The following is a 17,906-nucleotide window of genomic DNA, read 5'->3' as shown; positions in this document are numbered from 1 at the left end:
AGCGTCTGACACACTGTCTTTCTGCACTGATTGCAGACACATCTGTTGCACTTCTACATGTTTCCAAATTGTATTTCTGAAAGAAAGACTTTTTCCAAAACTGAAAAGCATGTTTAAAGATACCTTGGAGAGAGCTTTTATCAGGAGCAGTCAGTCTCTGATTCCTGTTCTTTCCTTACATTGACCCAAAGGGAACATAATCAGGCATGACACAGGWATAATAGTCTCCCTTGACCTTGCTGCTTTTCAGAGGCCCATCTCCAAACAAAGCATATAGAAGTGATTTTCCAAATAGTACTTTTCAGCATTTCTCCCATGTGCTCACTCTAGACTTACATTCCAAATGGTGTTCAACCTACTGTTTGCCTCTGTGAATACTTCCGATGAGTAATGAATCATTAACAGAGTCTGGAAATAGAAACACAAAATCCTTAATCAGAATATTCAGTGTCATCTGATGAGCTGCGTTCCTAGACAAGATTGCCATGCATTTACCTTAATAATGTATTTAAGTCCACATCAGAGCATCACAGGTCTGCATATAATTGGATGGAAGCAGGTGATCATTTGAGAGGGGGTTGGAGGAGTTGTTATCAAGAGATTGTAGGTATGTCTAGGTAGAATTATGTTATTTCCACCCACATACACTAAGTACGATAAGCAACTCCTGACTGTGCAGCTCCCTTGCTACACACATCGTTTAGTTGTTTTAAGTGAATAGGATTATTTTCCTGGATTACCTGGATTTTTCTTGGATTTACCTGGATTACTGTCTCTGAATCATTAAATGTTCCTGTTCTCCTCCTAGCAGCAGTCAGAGCTGCCAYGAAATCATGTCAGAATGTATAGTCACTATATGTTACCACAAATTGTAGGCTGTGTGAAATCAGAAGTGTAGCTGAGCAAAGCTGTGTTCACTGCTTCCAACTGGGAATGTAGCCAGTCACTGCCAGGATTGTCTCCATACCCAATGCACACACCAGGTGATTAATGATGAAATTATGGACCTGAAAGGGAGATCTTACATAACGGCAACTGCATCTCTAAATTACTCCCTCCCATTACTGGTAAAAATTACAATTTTAGAGATGTCCACAGAGAAAGTCTCATTGCAAACTGCTGAGACTGAGAGAAAAGAAAGACTTTGAAAATAATGGAAATAATGGAGAGAAGACTTAACCCAAGTGCTACAGATTTTTCATACAGTTTGAGGGTAAAAATATTGTTTGACATATTCCGATATCCGGTGACCAAAATGACTCATTTGTGTCAGAAAAGTGTTCCACCATAACGTGTGTGGTACCAAGAGAGGATGAGGAATTTATAGAACAATGACAACAAAAAACTAAGTAGAAAATGAAGGAAAATACTGCTTTCTCTCCCTTTCTTATAGTCTGCCTTCACCTCTGTAAATCTGTAACATCTCAACTCCTCTTTTTGGACATAATAATACAAGTGTAATTGTCTTTCACATTTATCTTTAGGATTAATCAAGTATATGATATTTATTTAACTTCCATTCATGCCTTTTCTCCAGTGTGTGGAGGAGATTTGTGTTCATGGCAAATTCACTGTTCTGCATTTCTGGTGTAATTTTCTATTTCAGGTCTGGGTAGGAACAATGCTCAACCTTGCCCTGGTAGCAAACCATAGATGACTGGGAAAACTGTCTTGATAGTGCATGGAATGTAGTTTCTGTGTGGGGAAGTGTTGCATCTAGTATGCACAGCAGGGTAGAACTGTATTGAATAAATCTAGCTGCTATTGAATAAATCTAGCTGCTTTGTAGCATTTTGAATCTAACAAATATCACAGAAAAAGAAAGAAATATTTTGTAAGCAGAAATCGTCTCCTAAAGGTCACTGCAAATACAGGCCAGCTAAACCACAACCAGAAAGGAGAGAAACTGCTTGTATCTCTCTGATAGCTACAAAGAAATCATGGAGCAACTGGTTTAGATGCAAATGGGTACATTGCAGATGCTTTAAAGTAAGAGATGAATTGAAGTGATGAAGACCTTTGTAATCTAGTGAGGAACATCATTCAAAATATGACCATCCARTGGGAGGAGGTGGGTTACTTGTGCTTGAAGATTTGTTCCTACAAATAGTAAAATACGCTCTGGATACTGGGCATGTGACATTGAAATGCAGTAGTAGCACATGAAGTGCTGTGCCATTGATACACGTTTGGTAATACCTTTTTGTTTTGATTTGTTAAGATAAAAAATACTATGATAAAGGATGAAGTTCGATACGYCAGTCCCACAGAAAACACCATGAAATTCAGATACTTTGGAGTTTTGTACTACCTCTAGCTAGAAACAGAGGAGTGTTTGGGAGGGGAGAAGCAGCGAGCCTGCAGATGCTTTGTATCCCTTCCCACCTCCAGAAGCAGTAAACGATTTTCCCAAGAGCAAGAATAGATGAAATCACAGAGTTTTGCCAGCCTGTATCTTTGTATGTAATCTGGGGAATGACTCCCAAAGCTGCTGAAGGCAGAACTATTGAATGATTCTTTCCTTGTGGAAGTTTTCCACCTCCAGCCTGCTAGGTGGTTGCAGGTCTCCAGCTTGTGCAGTCCTAATTACTAATCCCGGATTCCTTTCCACCTTTGGTACTCCCTCATTATCTATTTAGACTTTAGAAGCTTAGTTTCAGTTCAGTCTTGAGTTGTAGCAGAACTGAAATGATCCAAGGTTGAGGGGCAATGATGAAGTCCCAGCTAATGGTCCCTTTCTTAGCCTAATCTATCTGCCAGGGGAGCTATTTATTTTGTTGCAGACTAGAACTATGCAGAAATAAGATAATCAGGGAGTCTTTTTATCAGTAATGACATGAGATCCAAACTAACATGAAGGTCCAGCTGCATCTGGTAAATCATTTTTTATGTGCAGTAGGAAGACAGCAGCACTTACCCAATTAGTAAAACAATATGTAATGGAAGGCAGAAAACCATTAAGCAGTTTTTATGCCTCATCTATTTTAAATAATCTAGCTCTTCTGTTTTTGCAACYACTTCTCTTTACGCTTTCTCCATAGGATTCATTTAAAAGAAGAAAAAATTGATCAGATTTTGCTTGATCTGAAACAAGTGGAAGAAAAGAACAAAGAATACCAAGAAAAAGTAAGTTCCCATGCATCTTTATATGTTTCCTATGTGGTTTAATTCACAAAATCAGATTTGATTCATTCAGTCCAAGTATTGCAGCTGTAGTACTTCATTTGAGTCCTTTGCAATCAGTGAAACTAGAGTTAGTGAATCACTTTATGCACTTAAAAGTCAAAATGATATCTAAATTACACATATCACATGCATAAGTATGTGAATTATACATACGCATAAACATAACTCTACTAGAAGAGGCAGCTAAATACTGTTATCTACTGCCTGAAATGGACATTTTTGATTTACTTCTGAGGTATCAGTAAAGTCTTAGTTATTCTTGCAAAAATGTATGTTATAATGAAAACTGAATGAAGAAAAAAGACCTTCTAGACCTGTCAAGGCCCAAATTTTAGCAGTGCATAATGAGGGGTCATTTGCTTGTGGATTAACAGTTGTGTTATTAGGAGTAATTCTTGAACCATGGTTATGTAATTACTGATCACACTAGACTGACACTTTAAAGAGCCATTTAGAATGGTATCTGAGCCATTTAGTATTGACTGTGGATACATACGCAGTCACATAGKGAAAGGAATTAAAATCTCTGCAAAACCCTTAAGCTGCATCATGCTGGTCACACAGTTTTGCAGCTTGCACTTCCCAGTAGCAGTGAAACAGTGAAACAAACAGCTTTTCTCTGCCCTTCCAAAGCCTGATGTTTGCAGTGCTTTTACAGACACCTTCCTGTTTAGTTTTCCTTGATGTGCCCTGCACTCTTGACGTCTTGACGGTGTCTCATTTATGGGCCTTAACTATCAGTGGAAGWCACCCATCTTCTTTCTGCAGACGTGCAGTCTCCTGTGGCTATTACCCAATTGCAGCTGGCTGCTGGTCTCTGAAGRTCTCAGACTTTGCAGGGTACTTTAGGGCGAGATTCAAGTGCTTTTTGTTTAATCTGGTAATGTTCTGGCTATGCTTTGGGCTTCCCTCTTTGCTTCCTGCTCCATATTTCGGAGTGGTTTAGCATTAATAGAATCGGGAATGTGAATGTTTGAGGCTCTCTCTACTGCATTGTAGGCAAAGGACTTGATAGTCTAATGTCCTGGATTATCATTGCTATGTCCAAGGTGCTACATTTTCATGAGGAATATTGGAAGTTGATAACTCTTAGGAATAAATACTGTTATTAAGTCAACCCACAAGCAGTGGCAAAGGACAATTCATGGGATGCACCTAATAGGGCAAGACTATCATTTGTCTCTCATTTAGTAGTAATGGGCTTGAAGATACTCGGAATGGATTTAAGTTATTTAATGGGCTTGAAGTTACTGAGAAGTTTTTGAGACTTGCAGACTGTTTCCTTCTCTGCAACCTTTTCAAATAAAAATACCTCTTTTCAGCTGAATGTTCTGGCAGCACATCCTAKCTCTGACCCAAATCTGACTTTTATTTATCACTTAAGTTTGTAACTTAGAAAACTAACTAGAAAACACTTTAATCTGTGCCTTTCCTGCTGTGGTTCTTCCACAGAATGACCATGTGAAGGACGAACAGCAGGCACGCATCCGGCGTATCCTGAGAAAGCTGGAAGAGGAGGAGAAAGAGCAAGACCAAAAGGACATTGTAACTAGGGATGACGTTGAAGAGTCACTGAAAGCAAAGTGGCAGTATGTTAAGGACCAGGAACAACTTCTGAAAGGTGTGTGGTAAACTCTGGAAGTTTCTTTTGCTGTTTACCCATTTGAGATAGATTTTCTTTGCATGTTAAATAGAGGTTCAACTGTAATGTTACATAAAAAGCATATGGCTTTTCCTCCCCATAATTACGCTCTCTAGGTGTAGAATAAGATTTATGAGGTTTATAAGTAAATCTGCTAACTAAATTGGATTAAAATTCAAGAGAAGTGTGTATTTGATTGAAACAGATCCCATGTACTAGACTCTATTTTATGCCTTCCAAGTGATGTATTACTGTGGAACTACAGATGCTTCATATTTTYCATTAAGTTGAAAGTCATGAAAGTCCCATGCATTGGCTGTGTTGGAAGATTAAAAAAAAAGGAAAAAAAAAAAAGATGGCAGTAGAAATGACTATTTTTGAGTGCTGAAAGTTCTGGCTGCCATCCCTGTGATTCTCAGTGAGGATGCAGTCACATGTGTCTTTGGTTACAGTGTTTCGGTGAGAACTGTTGTCTCTTGTTGGCAGAATAAGATCAAGCTGTTTTCATCAATGATGGTGGCCCTTGACACTATGTGAGGCCATCATGTTGCAATGTATTGTAGGGTACAGAAACCCCCCTCTCTCCCCAGTCCCAGCAACAGTGCCTTCATAAAAGAAAAATGTGAAATCATTAGAGTTATCTCTTCAATAAATTTACAAAGAACCTCTTTCCTGATGTTCTTTCTTGAATAGATCTGTACTTCCAGATAGAAGAAACAGACCAAAAACTTCTACTAAAGCGGGCTGAGAGGGATTACTGGTTGGAGTACAAAAATGTAGGAAGCAAAACACAGGCCAACAAGATTAAGAATCTGGAAAAAGACATCAAGGAAGTTAAAGATGACCTTTGCAGGGCTACAGGTCGGTTTACAGCTGGTGTAATATGAATCTGTTAACCTCATTGTGTATAACCTGCATGAATTAATTAAATTAGGAATTTAATTTGAGGCCAGGCTAACTACAGTCATTTCTATCAACATGTGAACCTAGGTGTGCTGCATAAGGCTGGAAGATGGAGGAACTGCCCCTCTTTCTCCTATCCCTGTGAAAGTGCCTTTTCTAAAGAAACTGATGAAGTCACAGGCATTATGAATATCCAATTAAAGAAACTGATAATCTTTTGACATTTTTATTGTAAAATACAGAGAAACCATTTCTAAAAAAGAAGTATTGTGAAGGATAGCAGGTTTATCAGGTTCCATGTATTTGGATACCTATATAAAGGTCTTCCTGAAGCCTGCGCTTCATAGTCATGTTGGAGATGTTGACTTCTTACTGCTTTTCATCATGCTCAAGCAACTCGCATGTTGAAAACTCCTTTGACAGAGAAGCAGTATGAGCTCATTCTTGGAGTGGTCTTTTGAATCAAATGTTCTGGTACTGGTTTAAATTGAGCCCTAAGGGAGAGCTTTGTAGCCAATGGTCTGAATTTCACCTCCTAGTTCCATAGTCCCATATATGAGGTGCAGCGAAATTGCCGGCATGGATGTGTGCACATCCTGGGAGCTGCTTCAATTCTGATCCAACAGTAGAATGGATTTAAAACCTTGAATATTTTGGTRTCGAGTGCTTTACAAAGCCACTAAGTTCTCTGTATTATTGCATTATTTTAAAATAATTTAAACATTTAGCTGGTATTTTACCTGACCTATTCAAAGGAAAAAGAAATCCTGATCTTCTTCCCTTATGACCTTCTCAGTATTCATGACCACAGCCAAGCAGCTGCTTGTAACAGGCAGTGACACTGCTCCAAGGGGCTCTGTATATTCTGTGCCAACCATTACCAGGCATCTATTACTGCAGATAAGATCCAGTTAGCTATCTTTTTGTCTCTAGAAATCATATTTTATCATGATTAAGATCTGCATTATGTATTCAGCATTGCCAGCTAGCTTGCCAGGTACCTAAGTCTGTATTGATATTTTTCATTATGCACATTCCCTGTTGTCAATCTGCTCAAAATTCACTTTATAGCTCCTGATAGATGAAATGAAAAGGAAAATGGGCTTTTACATTAAATGCCAGAGTGAGCCATTAGGAGCACTCAGTCTGACCTCCTCCRTATCACAGGCTGCAGAGAAAAAAGCCTGTGGTTAAACTGAAGTGTATTTATAGCAGGTTTGTCAGAGGGACGTGCAGCAGTTGTCCAGTTAGCATATCGAAAAACTRTGCTGCCTATAGTGGATGTTAACATACCGTTTTACTCAAGTTCCTAAAATCAAACTTATAAATTGCCTGGGGAATAGAGTTTTCTCCCTCCCAAAGTCCCAGTGTGATACTGCAGCAAATTGGGCTTGTTCAGTCCTCAAATGTCAAACAAGTTTATGGAGGAATGTGGAGAGGAAAGTATTCCTATGGGTACCAGCAAAGGCCTCGATGTTGGAACAGCTCATGTGGTCTCCAGATGGCATTTGAACCAAAACYGGTGGATTCGGCAGGCATGCTAAGGAAGGCATGTGCTTAGGGGAGGTCTGGAGAAGAGAGTGTTGCAGTGACAGGGAAATCAGCCTCCACGGAAAATGTGAGTATGTGTGGCCCTTTCTCCCATTCCATCTCAGGTGGGTCAGCTGCCTGCAAGAGGTTGAAGAGTTGGTTTAACTACAGTGYTTAAATACCCCAGGTCATTCTGCCAAGTCTAATGGAGGGTTGAGTAAGGTRGACCAGTGTCCACAGCATTGGATTAAGAAATGATGCAGCCAACTGGCACATCTTGAGTGCTCACAGATTCCAGTGCATCCATCCCCATAGTCATTTGGAGCCAGGTCAGGAACAGTCCAGAGCTAGACTGAGTTTCAAGCCTCGGGAAGAAGCATGAAGTGCCTTCCTTCAATGCAAAGCACCACAATCTTCACTGACTTCTTCACTAGCAGCAAATGCCAAACTGTAGTGGGTTACTCAGAATAGCTGAGCAGCTGAAGGGAAGGATAAAAATAACTGAATAACAAGCGACTTGAACATGAAACCAAACAAATTTAATTAGACCTAACAGTCACTTTCTAAATAATGACTATGATTAATAATGAAAATTATTGTCAGGGCAATTGCTACACTCTACGTTTTGTTCTCTGGCCATGTTAGATCCTTCTGTAAGGCTCAGGCATCAGAGAAGTTTTTAGGCTCAATATAATGATAACTATAAAAAAAAAAAAAAAAAAAGCTGTGCTAGCCCCTATAAATAAGATTTTCTTCTGACTCCTGAGACACTGCTATTGAAACACTCTAGATTTAGTGTTACGATATACATATTTTAGCAGAAAATAAATCTTCTTATCTGCTGTTGTAGTTGTCAGTGCCAATAGCTCAGATTCTAGTTCTGCAGTTACACTGCTGTCCTTCGGGGTACTGTCCTTGGACAGAAAAGGACACCTGACTTCCTGGGATAATATTCCTTCCTGTTGCGAGTTAATATGTACACGTGTGATGCTGGCTGGGAAGTTCCAGGTTAAGAACAACACTTATTTGTTGGCAGGGGCACACCGATGTTATATAATGATTTTTGGTTTTCTTTCTTTCTTTTTTTTTTTTTTGGTTTGTTTTTTGAAGAATATTATGCAAATGCCTTGAAAATCCTGAAAGAAAAAAATGACAACCTGATTGAGACACAAATGAAGAAGAGCAAAGAACAGGCCCCTGAGGTATTCGTTCTGCCTCTTTCAAAATGCTAACTGAAACCAACTAATTCATGCACTCTGTATTAACAACTCTTTTAAATTGAGAGTAAAATATCCTGTAAATATTATATCCTGCATTGTTTATTGTTAACAACACACTGTACCTGTTTTTTTATGGAAGACTAACAATGAGTAAAGCTCAATGAGTTTTACAGAGGAAGTAGAGGACACTGGGGCATGATACAGTGACATGATTTCTTCAAGAACATGTCACTTTTGACATGACCTTAGTGCTGACGCTTGCATTACTTGGAAAACCAGTAAGTAACATATTAAGAGGTTGCCTGTAAATCAACATGAATTTGAAAAACATAGAAGTGTGTATTTTACTTTACAGGCAGGTTTGGGAACTGCCAGGATAGTGTAATCTAGTAAAATTTATGCTCCATGCTACACAGATCTCTCTGCCACCTCTGCTCTCTGTGATTTCCACCATGACTTTAGAAATTCATGTTTGGGAGATGATTTTTTTCACTCCTCATAGGCAAGGCCTACCTGAGTGTAACACTGAGCCCACCAGCTCTTTACCTTCCCTGAGTCCAGTACTCTGAGTTTCATCACACGAGCAGATAAGCCGAAGGACTGTGTGTTTATGGTGATCTGCTTTGATGTCTTTCCTCCCAGTTTTTTCTTTCTTATTACTGCTATCAATAATTAAACTGTAGCTTTGGCTCATTAGAAGAAAACTATGTGTTTAGCAGGGTAAATCAGTACTGCTTCATTTGTGATGGGTTTTTAGTAGATAATATTTTGACTTCCTCAAAGCAGGGGGATTTCAACGGTAGTAGGAACTGAGCAGAACTTGTCAGACAGAAGAAATTTTTCCAATTCCAATCCAGGAAATGCTAAAATACTGGTAAATGGCTTGTCCTATAAACAGCACTGGGCTGGATAATGGAGATGAAACAGCTGGCCTGGTAGACTAAATCTCTTTCTAATCCCTCAGGGGATGTTACAGTCTGTTGTGTGGATGTTCCTTGATTATTTGCTGCTAAACAGCAGAAGGTGCTGCTTTTTAGTGCACAGCACTGTCAAAGTCCTGCCTTCAAGTGCAGTGCTCTGAAATTGTGTTTTCTTAGAACGCTGTAAAACGCATAGACAAGAGCAGTTGCAGGGACATCGAAGAAAACGAATGGCTAAAAGAAGAGGTAAGAGGATTGCTTGTGTGATCCCAATTTCATATACCACCCCATTTCATATACCAGTTCATATCACAGAATTCAGTATGAGGTGTTGTCAGTGGGGCAGATCCACCTCAGAGCACTCTTGTGTCCTGATGAGCCTTTTTCTTGGAGCTGAGGGAAGTAGATTTCTTTTTCCAAAGTTAGAGGAGGAATCGGAACCCATTCCAGTTTCCTACTTGATGAATTAGTGCTCTAAATTATTGTGGAAAACAAAGCTATTATCATTAACCTCTCCAGTCGTCAGATTTCAGCCACTTTCTTAGAACAGATGAAATGTTTTGCTTCAGGCTAAATGGAAATGTGTAGCTGACACAATGTTCCAGTATTTTGGCATTAGAAATTAAGAAAAAAATCAGTTTTAAGCTGGTTCAAATTTTATTTTGGCCACAACCCTCATGTAGTTAGTTCCAAATCTGCCTGGATTTGAAGACTCCGGTTGTGTTCCTCAATGGTTACTTGGTCACACCAAGGTAGTGCAAAGCTGCAGCTCTCCACAGTGCCAGGGCACATCTTGCTCCCTGGCCCCACCAAACGCACCATCAGTCTTGCCGATAGAGCTGCATTCTCCCTGCATTCTTCCTGAAGTAATTCCTGGGAAAGCTTTTTAATATAGATATAGTCTTTCTTGTCTGGCTGAGATGACCTTTATCTTGTTTTTGCCAAAAGATAAAAATTTACCGAAAGGAGATAAGTGATCTGAAAGCCTCTATTTACCTCTTGGAAGAAGAAAATATAGATCTAGTGATGCAATTGCTTGATCTCAGACTTCAGCATCTGAGAGTACCCAGGTAAAATGCTACCTTTATAGACTCAAAGCTGGTTATTGTTTTTAAAAATAACATCTGCTCTGATTTTTAAAGCTACTTGGGCCTCCGGCAGCAAAGCCAAGGCAGTTTCCTAGTTCTGGGGAGGCAGAATTTGGCTGAGTATGTGGGTGGGAGACCTTCATCTCTGAAGGATGACAATGCTCTCAAGTAAAACAGACGTTGTGATATGGGGCAGAAGCAAGGAAGAAGACTTGGGATAGGTCTGTCTTTAGAGTATCTAAATTTCTTTTGTATTGAAATGTTTTAGTTAGGGCCCTAGAGAAGGATTAATTTAGCTGCAAAATGTCATCACTAATTGTATCGAATGCACAATGTAACAATGGAAACCTTCCTTCTTCCTTTCCCAGTCCCAGTTCAGTTATTTCTGCCCCCAAAATRTTCCATCTTCCAAATAAGAAGCGACCGTTTTTCTCTCTTCCACAAACTTAAGTTGCCTGCTCTGAAGTGAGGGCTACCAGCTTTGATTTCTGTCTTGGACTGACTGGAGACTCTAACATTTGTTTTCTTCTACTCTCACATAGTTGAGCTAAGGCACTGAGAATAAAAACAAACCAGAACAGTGTATTAGCCACTAAGAAGCTACCTGGTTGCCTCTGCTGCATTTTTAAACCACTGTGCCTTTGTGGTTAAGCAGCAAATGGTTTTCAGAAATAGTCCAATTCACTTYCTCCTTTACTATTCCCTTAAAGGACTGCACAAGACAATTTAGGGAGAAAATTCAGAGCTCTAATGGGAGTTTCACTTTTTTTTTTTTTTTTTTCCTTAATTTTGTAGGCATTTGTTTCTTACCCAGGCAGCTGGCTTSCAAAATGAGTTACCTAAGGATGGAATGAAAGGATTAGAGCATGGAGAACAAGAAGGTAATTCATATGCCAGCAGTTTGTAAGAGCTGAAAAGTTTCAGAACATTTAACCACCTTTCATTTCTTAAGATTTTCTTCACACAGCACAGTTTACATGCTGAGCATTTAATTTCCAACTTAAATGCAGTCTTGTCACAAGGATACACTGTGGTAGGGGTAAGGAAGAGAAGAACACAATTCTTAATACATTTCTAAAACTGATRTCAGTGTTTCGATGGCTGAATGTAATTGCTCATTATGGAACCTGGTTCATAAGATCTTTCACGAAGATGTGATTCACAAGGTCTTAACTGATCCACCTCATCATCATTTCCTTATTACATGTTTTCCCAGAGAGCAAATTCTTGATCACCACCTTGGCTTTTACTTGAAGCCTACACACGTCAAAGTTATTTAGCTCATGCAGATACATTAAGTTAATTGAAATGAGTCCCTAGCAGAGGAGATGATGCTGCATGGAACTCAGCCTCAGCTGAAAACCCTGCTAAGCARTATTGACCTCAGGCTGTATATACACTGGTAGGTGTGCCCAGGAAAAGGACATACCATTATGCAAGAAGACCATGTCAGTGTGTTTACCCATACAGAGAGGTTCCTGTGGCTTCCCTTTGTATCACAGGTTTTCTTTTACATCTTTGTGTGGGGTAAGAGAAGGAGAAGACTTCTAGCCAAAACTGAGGGGGTAAGTTGCAGGCATTGAAACCATATGGTGAGRAATAAGTGAAAAGTGTGTTGAGGTTCTGATCAGTTCCAGCCACGTCAGGCATCAGCAACCATGTTGGCCACAGCTGTTGAATTAGGCACATTCTCTTTGAACAGCTCAGCCCTTAGGAAGCCCTTCCTTCCCAGGAGAAACAGCTCTTGTTCCAGTAAACCAGGCTAAAGTCACTGTGCCTGGAACCATGTAATTTGGCAGTTTATGTACAGAATTGCCTGTCATTCTGAGAATTAACTCAACTGCAAATGTGAGCTGTTCAGGAGAGCTCTGAGTAGCCCAGCTCTGTCTCAGGAATTTGTCTCTATGTACATATATTGACATATAACCTGATATAGAAAAAAAAAAAAAAATGTGCATTTTGTATTTGCTGTCTTTCCTCTTTTTTAACTATATATGCCTAGGTAGAGTTTAAGTTGACTGGTTAAACACTCACTTTTTACCCTTTCTCCTCCCACAGACCCATCAACTTCTCACTTTTGATCCATTTCAGTCTCTGATCTTGATCAGAAACAGTAAACAGAAGTGAACACAGAAAATCAGTGAGCAAAAGTAACACCCAGGTTGGATTGTTGATTAACAATCCTACCAGAGCTGTTCTTAACACCTCAATGGTCAAGCCACTTTAAAGCTAACAAGCAAGGCTAATTCTTATCTTCATGAAGCTTAAAAATTAAATGCACACCATTTTTCTTCTCTTTCAAAAGCAGAGACAGATGGAGATGAGAGTCCTARAGATGCCTTAGTCCSCCACCAAAATGAAAAAGCTTTTTCMAAGTTTACTTCTGAAACAGAGAATGAGAAGCCTCAAGAGAGCTATGAGGAACTGTGGGAAGATTCATTTGYTCCAACTCTTGGTAGCTTGTTGTATGAAGACGAAAAAGATTTCCAGGTAGGAGTTAAAGTGTTGGGTTCACTGACATGAACTTATTTCATGCTGGAGAAGGAGCTACTGGCAGGAATGGCCTTAKTCCCAGGGTTGTTATGTCAGAAAAAGAAATTATCTTTAAAATAATGTGTGATTCAGTTGCTTAGTCACAGGCACCGAGTGCTGATTGAGATGAAGGACACTCCATGGCCTTCAGGTGAGGGGCTGAAAGAGCATGAGGCCTCACGTGGGTGTCTTGGATGCCCTAGGGCTTTTCCAATGGCCTGGGGCCCAAATATTTAGGCAACTGAACAGTGTCCTGGGAGTCAGCATATGTGATTGGTAGGATTGCTGCATCTGTAACAAACTAATTACGCTTGGAAAATCTATTACTCATCCTCATGGATTTTTGCTGCACATTCGAGAAGATGATAAAAAAATGATGCAAATTTCAGTGTTTGCTGTGTAGAGCCTTTTCCTTAATACATGTGGAAGTTTTTTGCTTTAAAATACTCTATTGAAACAAATTCAAGAATGAAAGACAGTTAAAAAAATCCTCTTTTCTAGAAATTTTTATTAGTTTGAGTCATACTCTGCAAATTGTGGTTAGAAAAATCATCCTGTTGCCCTGCTCAGAGACTACTTTAAAGAGTAGCTCTGTCCTGAAGAATCAATGCACAGAAAAGTTAAGTGCTTAACAGAATCTGTTCAGGTTGTTTCTGTGCATATGTTAGAGAGAGGAAAATTTGCTTTATTTCTTTTTCCCACTGCAGAGCCGTCCTTGCAGAGGGGCTCCTGAGAGCCTGGCACTTCATAGCRCCTGAGGTGTAATTACCACCCCACACATCCAATGCCAGCACTGCAGATGTGTTGGCAGCTCATATGAAAGTGCCTCCTAAACACAAGGAGGGGGATTTTCCCTCTTCCCTCCTGTTGGCCACGTGGTCTTGCTCCTGCCCTTACCGAACCCCTAGTGCACGCACACACTTTGATTCTACTTCACTCACTAGGACAGCAAAAAACCTCCTTTCTTTTTAATTTCCCCTCCTGAAAACCCTTTCCTTTGGGCAATGAACTGAACTGGCTGAGAGCCCAGGAAGCAGCACAAAGATGCTGAAAGTACCTGGACTTGGAGCTGACCCTCTGGACAGCAGCGAGCTGCTGGATTAGCTTCATCCCACCCCCGGAGCTTGCTCTTTAGAGAAAGAATTTAGGTGTCAATGAAATGGTATCTGTGYGAAGAAGGGCACGGCAGGGATCAGCCTCCTCAGTTGAGCCAACAAGACCAACAGTTTGCAAAGAAACCACTCTTTCCTTGTAAAACAATGCCACTAATACAGAAATGACTGAACATGGCAACCCCAGGATAGCATCTTTACTTTGAAGATGAAAGCAGCTGTCTTTTGAAGCACTTTCTCTCTTCTGTATAATTGTAGAAAAGTAATATTCTCTCTTCTTAAGGAATACTTAAAATTGGGTCCTCTGGAGAGAAAACTGATGTGTGTGGTGGGAAGAGCCATGCCTGTTCATGAGGAGTCACAAGAGATGCCAGGCAAGAGCCACTTTGAAGATGGCTTCATGAGCAAACCAGGCAAGAACATCACAGCTCAGATGATCAGATCCTTATCTAAGGAGAAGATTGGTTAAAAGTTGACAACCTCTGCTGTTAACGTGGAAATGTCACATTCTGAGTTCATTAAATATTTGCTCTGTTCTTACAGGAGCGTGTGGCACTGTGCTTTGTGGAAACTCTTCTTAAGTGTCCAAAACGTAATGGTTCACTGTGCATTAAACAGTCAGTTAGGGAGATGTCTGTGCCCTGATGGCTCATTGAAAGGCTGCCTTCCTTAGCAGTGTGAGCCTCAGTGGTGACTCKCACACAGTCCTTGGGATTCTCAATCCGAGCAGATTCATATGTAACTAATAAAGAATCCAAGTTAATATTTGGCTGTGTGGTTCCTGTTTGCAGGCTGTCATATGTGGAATAACATCTTGATCAGACAGTGAGCAGATAAATGCAGGCTGCCATAAAATGCAGAACTTACTACCTTGCCAAGGCAAAATCTTGTTTATGCCTGATTACTACTGATAGAAATTAGTTAATGCATTTTACCTCTCTGCATGAAAATCCGTAAATAAAATATTTCATTAAAGACTTCTAAGACTTTAATGCCTTTTTTTTTTTTTTTTTTTTTTGTTAAGAATGGGCCAACTATGTTGTTTAACCCTGTGTCTTTGTTCTACCCCTGTATCTGTGAGCACATGACACTGACTCCATGATTTTTCGCACTGCTACCGTGTGTTCCATAAATGCTACCTGTGCTACCCAGTGCACTTTCCAACGGGTGTGAGCAGGTTTCTGACCTGTGCACTTCCCTCCTTAGGAACTTTCTGCAACACTGAATACTCTAAATTAACCCAGATGAGTTAATCAGGTGCCTTTTCTCTGTAACAGCATATACCACACAATGTATCAGCTAATCTCACACTGCAGTGAATGCTGTTTGCAGGAGGAACCTCTGACACACCAGGTGTCTCCTCCCGAGTGAGCCAGCATCTCCTCCAGGCTCCACGGGCACCTCAGACACAAGGAGACACCTGAAGGTCAGCGCCTTCATCCCGGGTCCTGCAGTGCCTGGGTGAGTGTGAGGGCAGCACGAGGATCCTGAGCACTCCTGCTGCACGAGCATGACGGAGGTGGCCCAAGCAGCCACAGGCTGGGGACAACACTCACCTGCGTGGCACTAAATAGCAGAAGCCTCCCTCTGGTTATGCTTTTTATTTTGGCTGAAACACAGGCCAGATAAAATGGCTTACAGGGAAGACCAACCACTGAGGTTGGAAGGGACCTCTAGGGATCATCTAGTCCAGCCCCTGCTCCAGCAGGGAACACCCAGAGCAGGGCTTGGCTGCTCGAGCCCGCGCGGGTGGGAGGGAGTTAAGCACAAGTCTAGAGCAGGGTAATGAGGGTGCAAGTCACCGCAGCCTGCACGCGCTGGAAGCAACAGCCCGCAGCMAAGGGTATTTAGCAGAGTGTCCCAAATCCCCTCGACTTCCATGGGATTAGCATTAAGGCCAGCGTGAGGCTTTTATATGGAGAACAACATGGCCTCCAACAACTGAGACATCTGGATCTGATAATTTCGTAACTGGCAGAATCTCTCACGAATGAGCAACATTTGTAAACCAGAGGGCTGCTCAGTGCTTTTTCCAGCAGCTTGGCCAACACCTCCAAGTCCTGCTTATTAAGCAAGGGGAGTCATGACTCACTRCAGCAGCTCGTGCAGAACTGACCCACGTTGCCTGTAAGGGCTCTGCAGCCATCCTGCAATAGCTGCTGTCGCTGTGTTTCTGTTAGAAGACACATGGAAGGGCATCAGTTGGGCTACAGGACCCCGAAAGTTTTCCAGCTGTCCACACAGCTACAGTCCGAGCAAAAGCTCCGCTGTGCCTGTTACATTTTTAATTGGCACTTATACAACTCGGAGAAACCTGCAGTTTCCACAGCAAAGCTGTGAGTGTTGGCGGGGCTCAAAGTGGGTTAAGGAGCTGCAAATGTCACTCCATTTGTGCATTAACGCTGTAAAAACAAGCAGCTGTAATGGAACCAAAGTGCATGTGTGGAGCTGAGCAACAGCAGCGCATTCAATGCAGAGGTGGGACCCGCCAGCCCGCGCCCATGCGGAGGCCGGAGCCGTTTCCCCGCTCAGTGAAGCCACCGGGTGACGCTGCTCCTGGCAGGGTGGCTCTGGAGCGACGTCCTCAGCCCGGGTTGCAGGGAYGCTGTTACTGCCCTCCTGCCCTGGTTTGGGGAGAGCTCGCAGTCTGTGATGCAGCTCAGTTATATAACCAGGCAATTCTTTCACATGGCCAGACGTGCATGTTTGAGACRTGCATTTGCAGTGTGCCCTCGTGGCCAAGAAAGCCAATGGGATCCTGGCTGCATCAGGAGGATGTTGCCAGCAGGTCAAGGGAGGGGATCCTGCCCCTCTACTCAGCTGGTGAGGCCACACCTGGAGTACTGGGTGCAGTTCTGGGCTCCCCAGGACAAGAGGGATGTGAAGCTTCTAGGGAGGGTCCAGTGGATAGCAACAAAGATGGTTAAGGGACTGGAACATCTCTCATATGAGAGACTGAGTGAGCTGGGCCTGCTTTGCCTGGAGAAGAGAAGGCTAAGTGATCAACATGTACAAATACCTTAGGGCAGAATGTAGGGAGGAAGGGGCCAAACTCTTCTCTGTGGCGGCCACTGATAGGACAAGGGGCAACAGGTATAAGTTGAAACACAGGAAGTTCCATCTCCAGGTGAGGAAGAACTTCTTCTCTGTGAGGCTGTCAGAGCCCTGGWACAGGCTGCCCAGGGAGGYTGTGGCGTCTCCTTCTCTGGAGATCTTCAAAACCCAYCTGGATGYCACCCTGTGCCACATGCTCTGGGTGTCCCTGCTTGAGYGGGAAGATTGGACTAGATGATCTCTAGAGGTCCCTTCCAACCTCAACCATTCTGGGATTCTGTGATTTGCTCCTGTTCGGCCACTCTCCGCAGCTTCTGAAGTGCTTCTGCCACCTGAAAGGCCTTTGCCAGAACAAAGTCAAGACAGAAGCTAATGGACTTAAAAGCCACGCTCTAGTGACAAGCAAGGAACAGGCACTAGCACCTAAGCCATTATCCGTTTATTAATGGATAATCCTCTGAAATGACTCTCTGGGTTCGAGGCTCCTCTAGAAGAAAGAGTGTTTCCCTGCAAAACTCCCACTCCAGAGCTCGGTCTCTGCAGGCTACCGCAAGCATCTGATGTTGTTTTAGGAAAGGGCACTTCACAACATGGTAACAACACGCGGCACTTCAAAAGCCAACAGCAGCTATGCTCGCTCCATGGCCTGCAGAGCATTTCTGCCGGGCCACAGAAGACTGGTATTCGACACGGTGCTGGCTCTCTCCTCTCCTCTTAGT

At 41.9% G+C, this 17,906-nt stretch overlaps 1 protein-coding gene across 1 annotated transcript in view; it reads left to right on the top strand.

Annotated features, from left to right (window-relative positions):
- The window catches only part of CCDC83 (coiled-coil domain containing 83), a 15,508-nt gene extending 442 nt beyond the window's left edge, over nucleotides 1-15,066 (top strand). Inside the window, exons 2-10 of the mRNA XM_026034947.1 lie at nucleotides 3,042-3,126; nucleotides 4,639-4,807; nucleotides 5,522-5,689; nucleotides 8,372-8,463; nucleotides 9,579-9,647; nucleotides 10,350-10,471; nucleotides 11,285-11,370; nucleotides 12,795-12,979; nucleotides 14,417-15,066. Coding sequence (XP_025890732.1) covers nucleotides 3,042-3,126; nucleotides 4,639-4,807; nucleotides 5,522-5,689; nucleotides 8,372-8,463; nucleotides 9,579-9,647; nucleotides 10,350-10,471; nucleotides 11,285-11,370; nucleotides 12,795-12,979; nucleotides 14,417-14,602 — 1,162 coding nt within the window. The 3' untranslated portion in view covers nucleotides 14,603-15,066. The remainder of the gene's footprint in view (nucleotides 1-3,041; nucleotides 3,127-4,638; nucleotides 4,808-5,521; nucleotides 5,690-8,371; nucleotides 8,464-9,578; nucleotides 9,648-10,349; nucleotides 10,472-11,284; nucleotides 11,371-12,794; nucleotides 12,980-14,416) is intronic.
- The last annotated feature ends 2,840 nt before the right edge of the window (nucleotides 15,067-17,906 follow it).

Source organism: Nothoprocta perdicaria, unplaced genomic scaffold, assembly GCF_003342845.1.
Source record: "Nothoprocta perdicaria isolate Ctin4 unplaced genomic scaffold, notPer1 scaffold_152, whole genome shotgun sequence".
Taxonomy (NCBI): Eukaryota; Metazoa; Chordata; class Aves; order Tinamiformes; family Tinamidae; genus Nothoprocta; species Nothoprocta perdicaria.
Note: the sequence above shows the minus strand (reverse complement) of the source record. Positions and strands in the feature narration are given on the sequence as shown.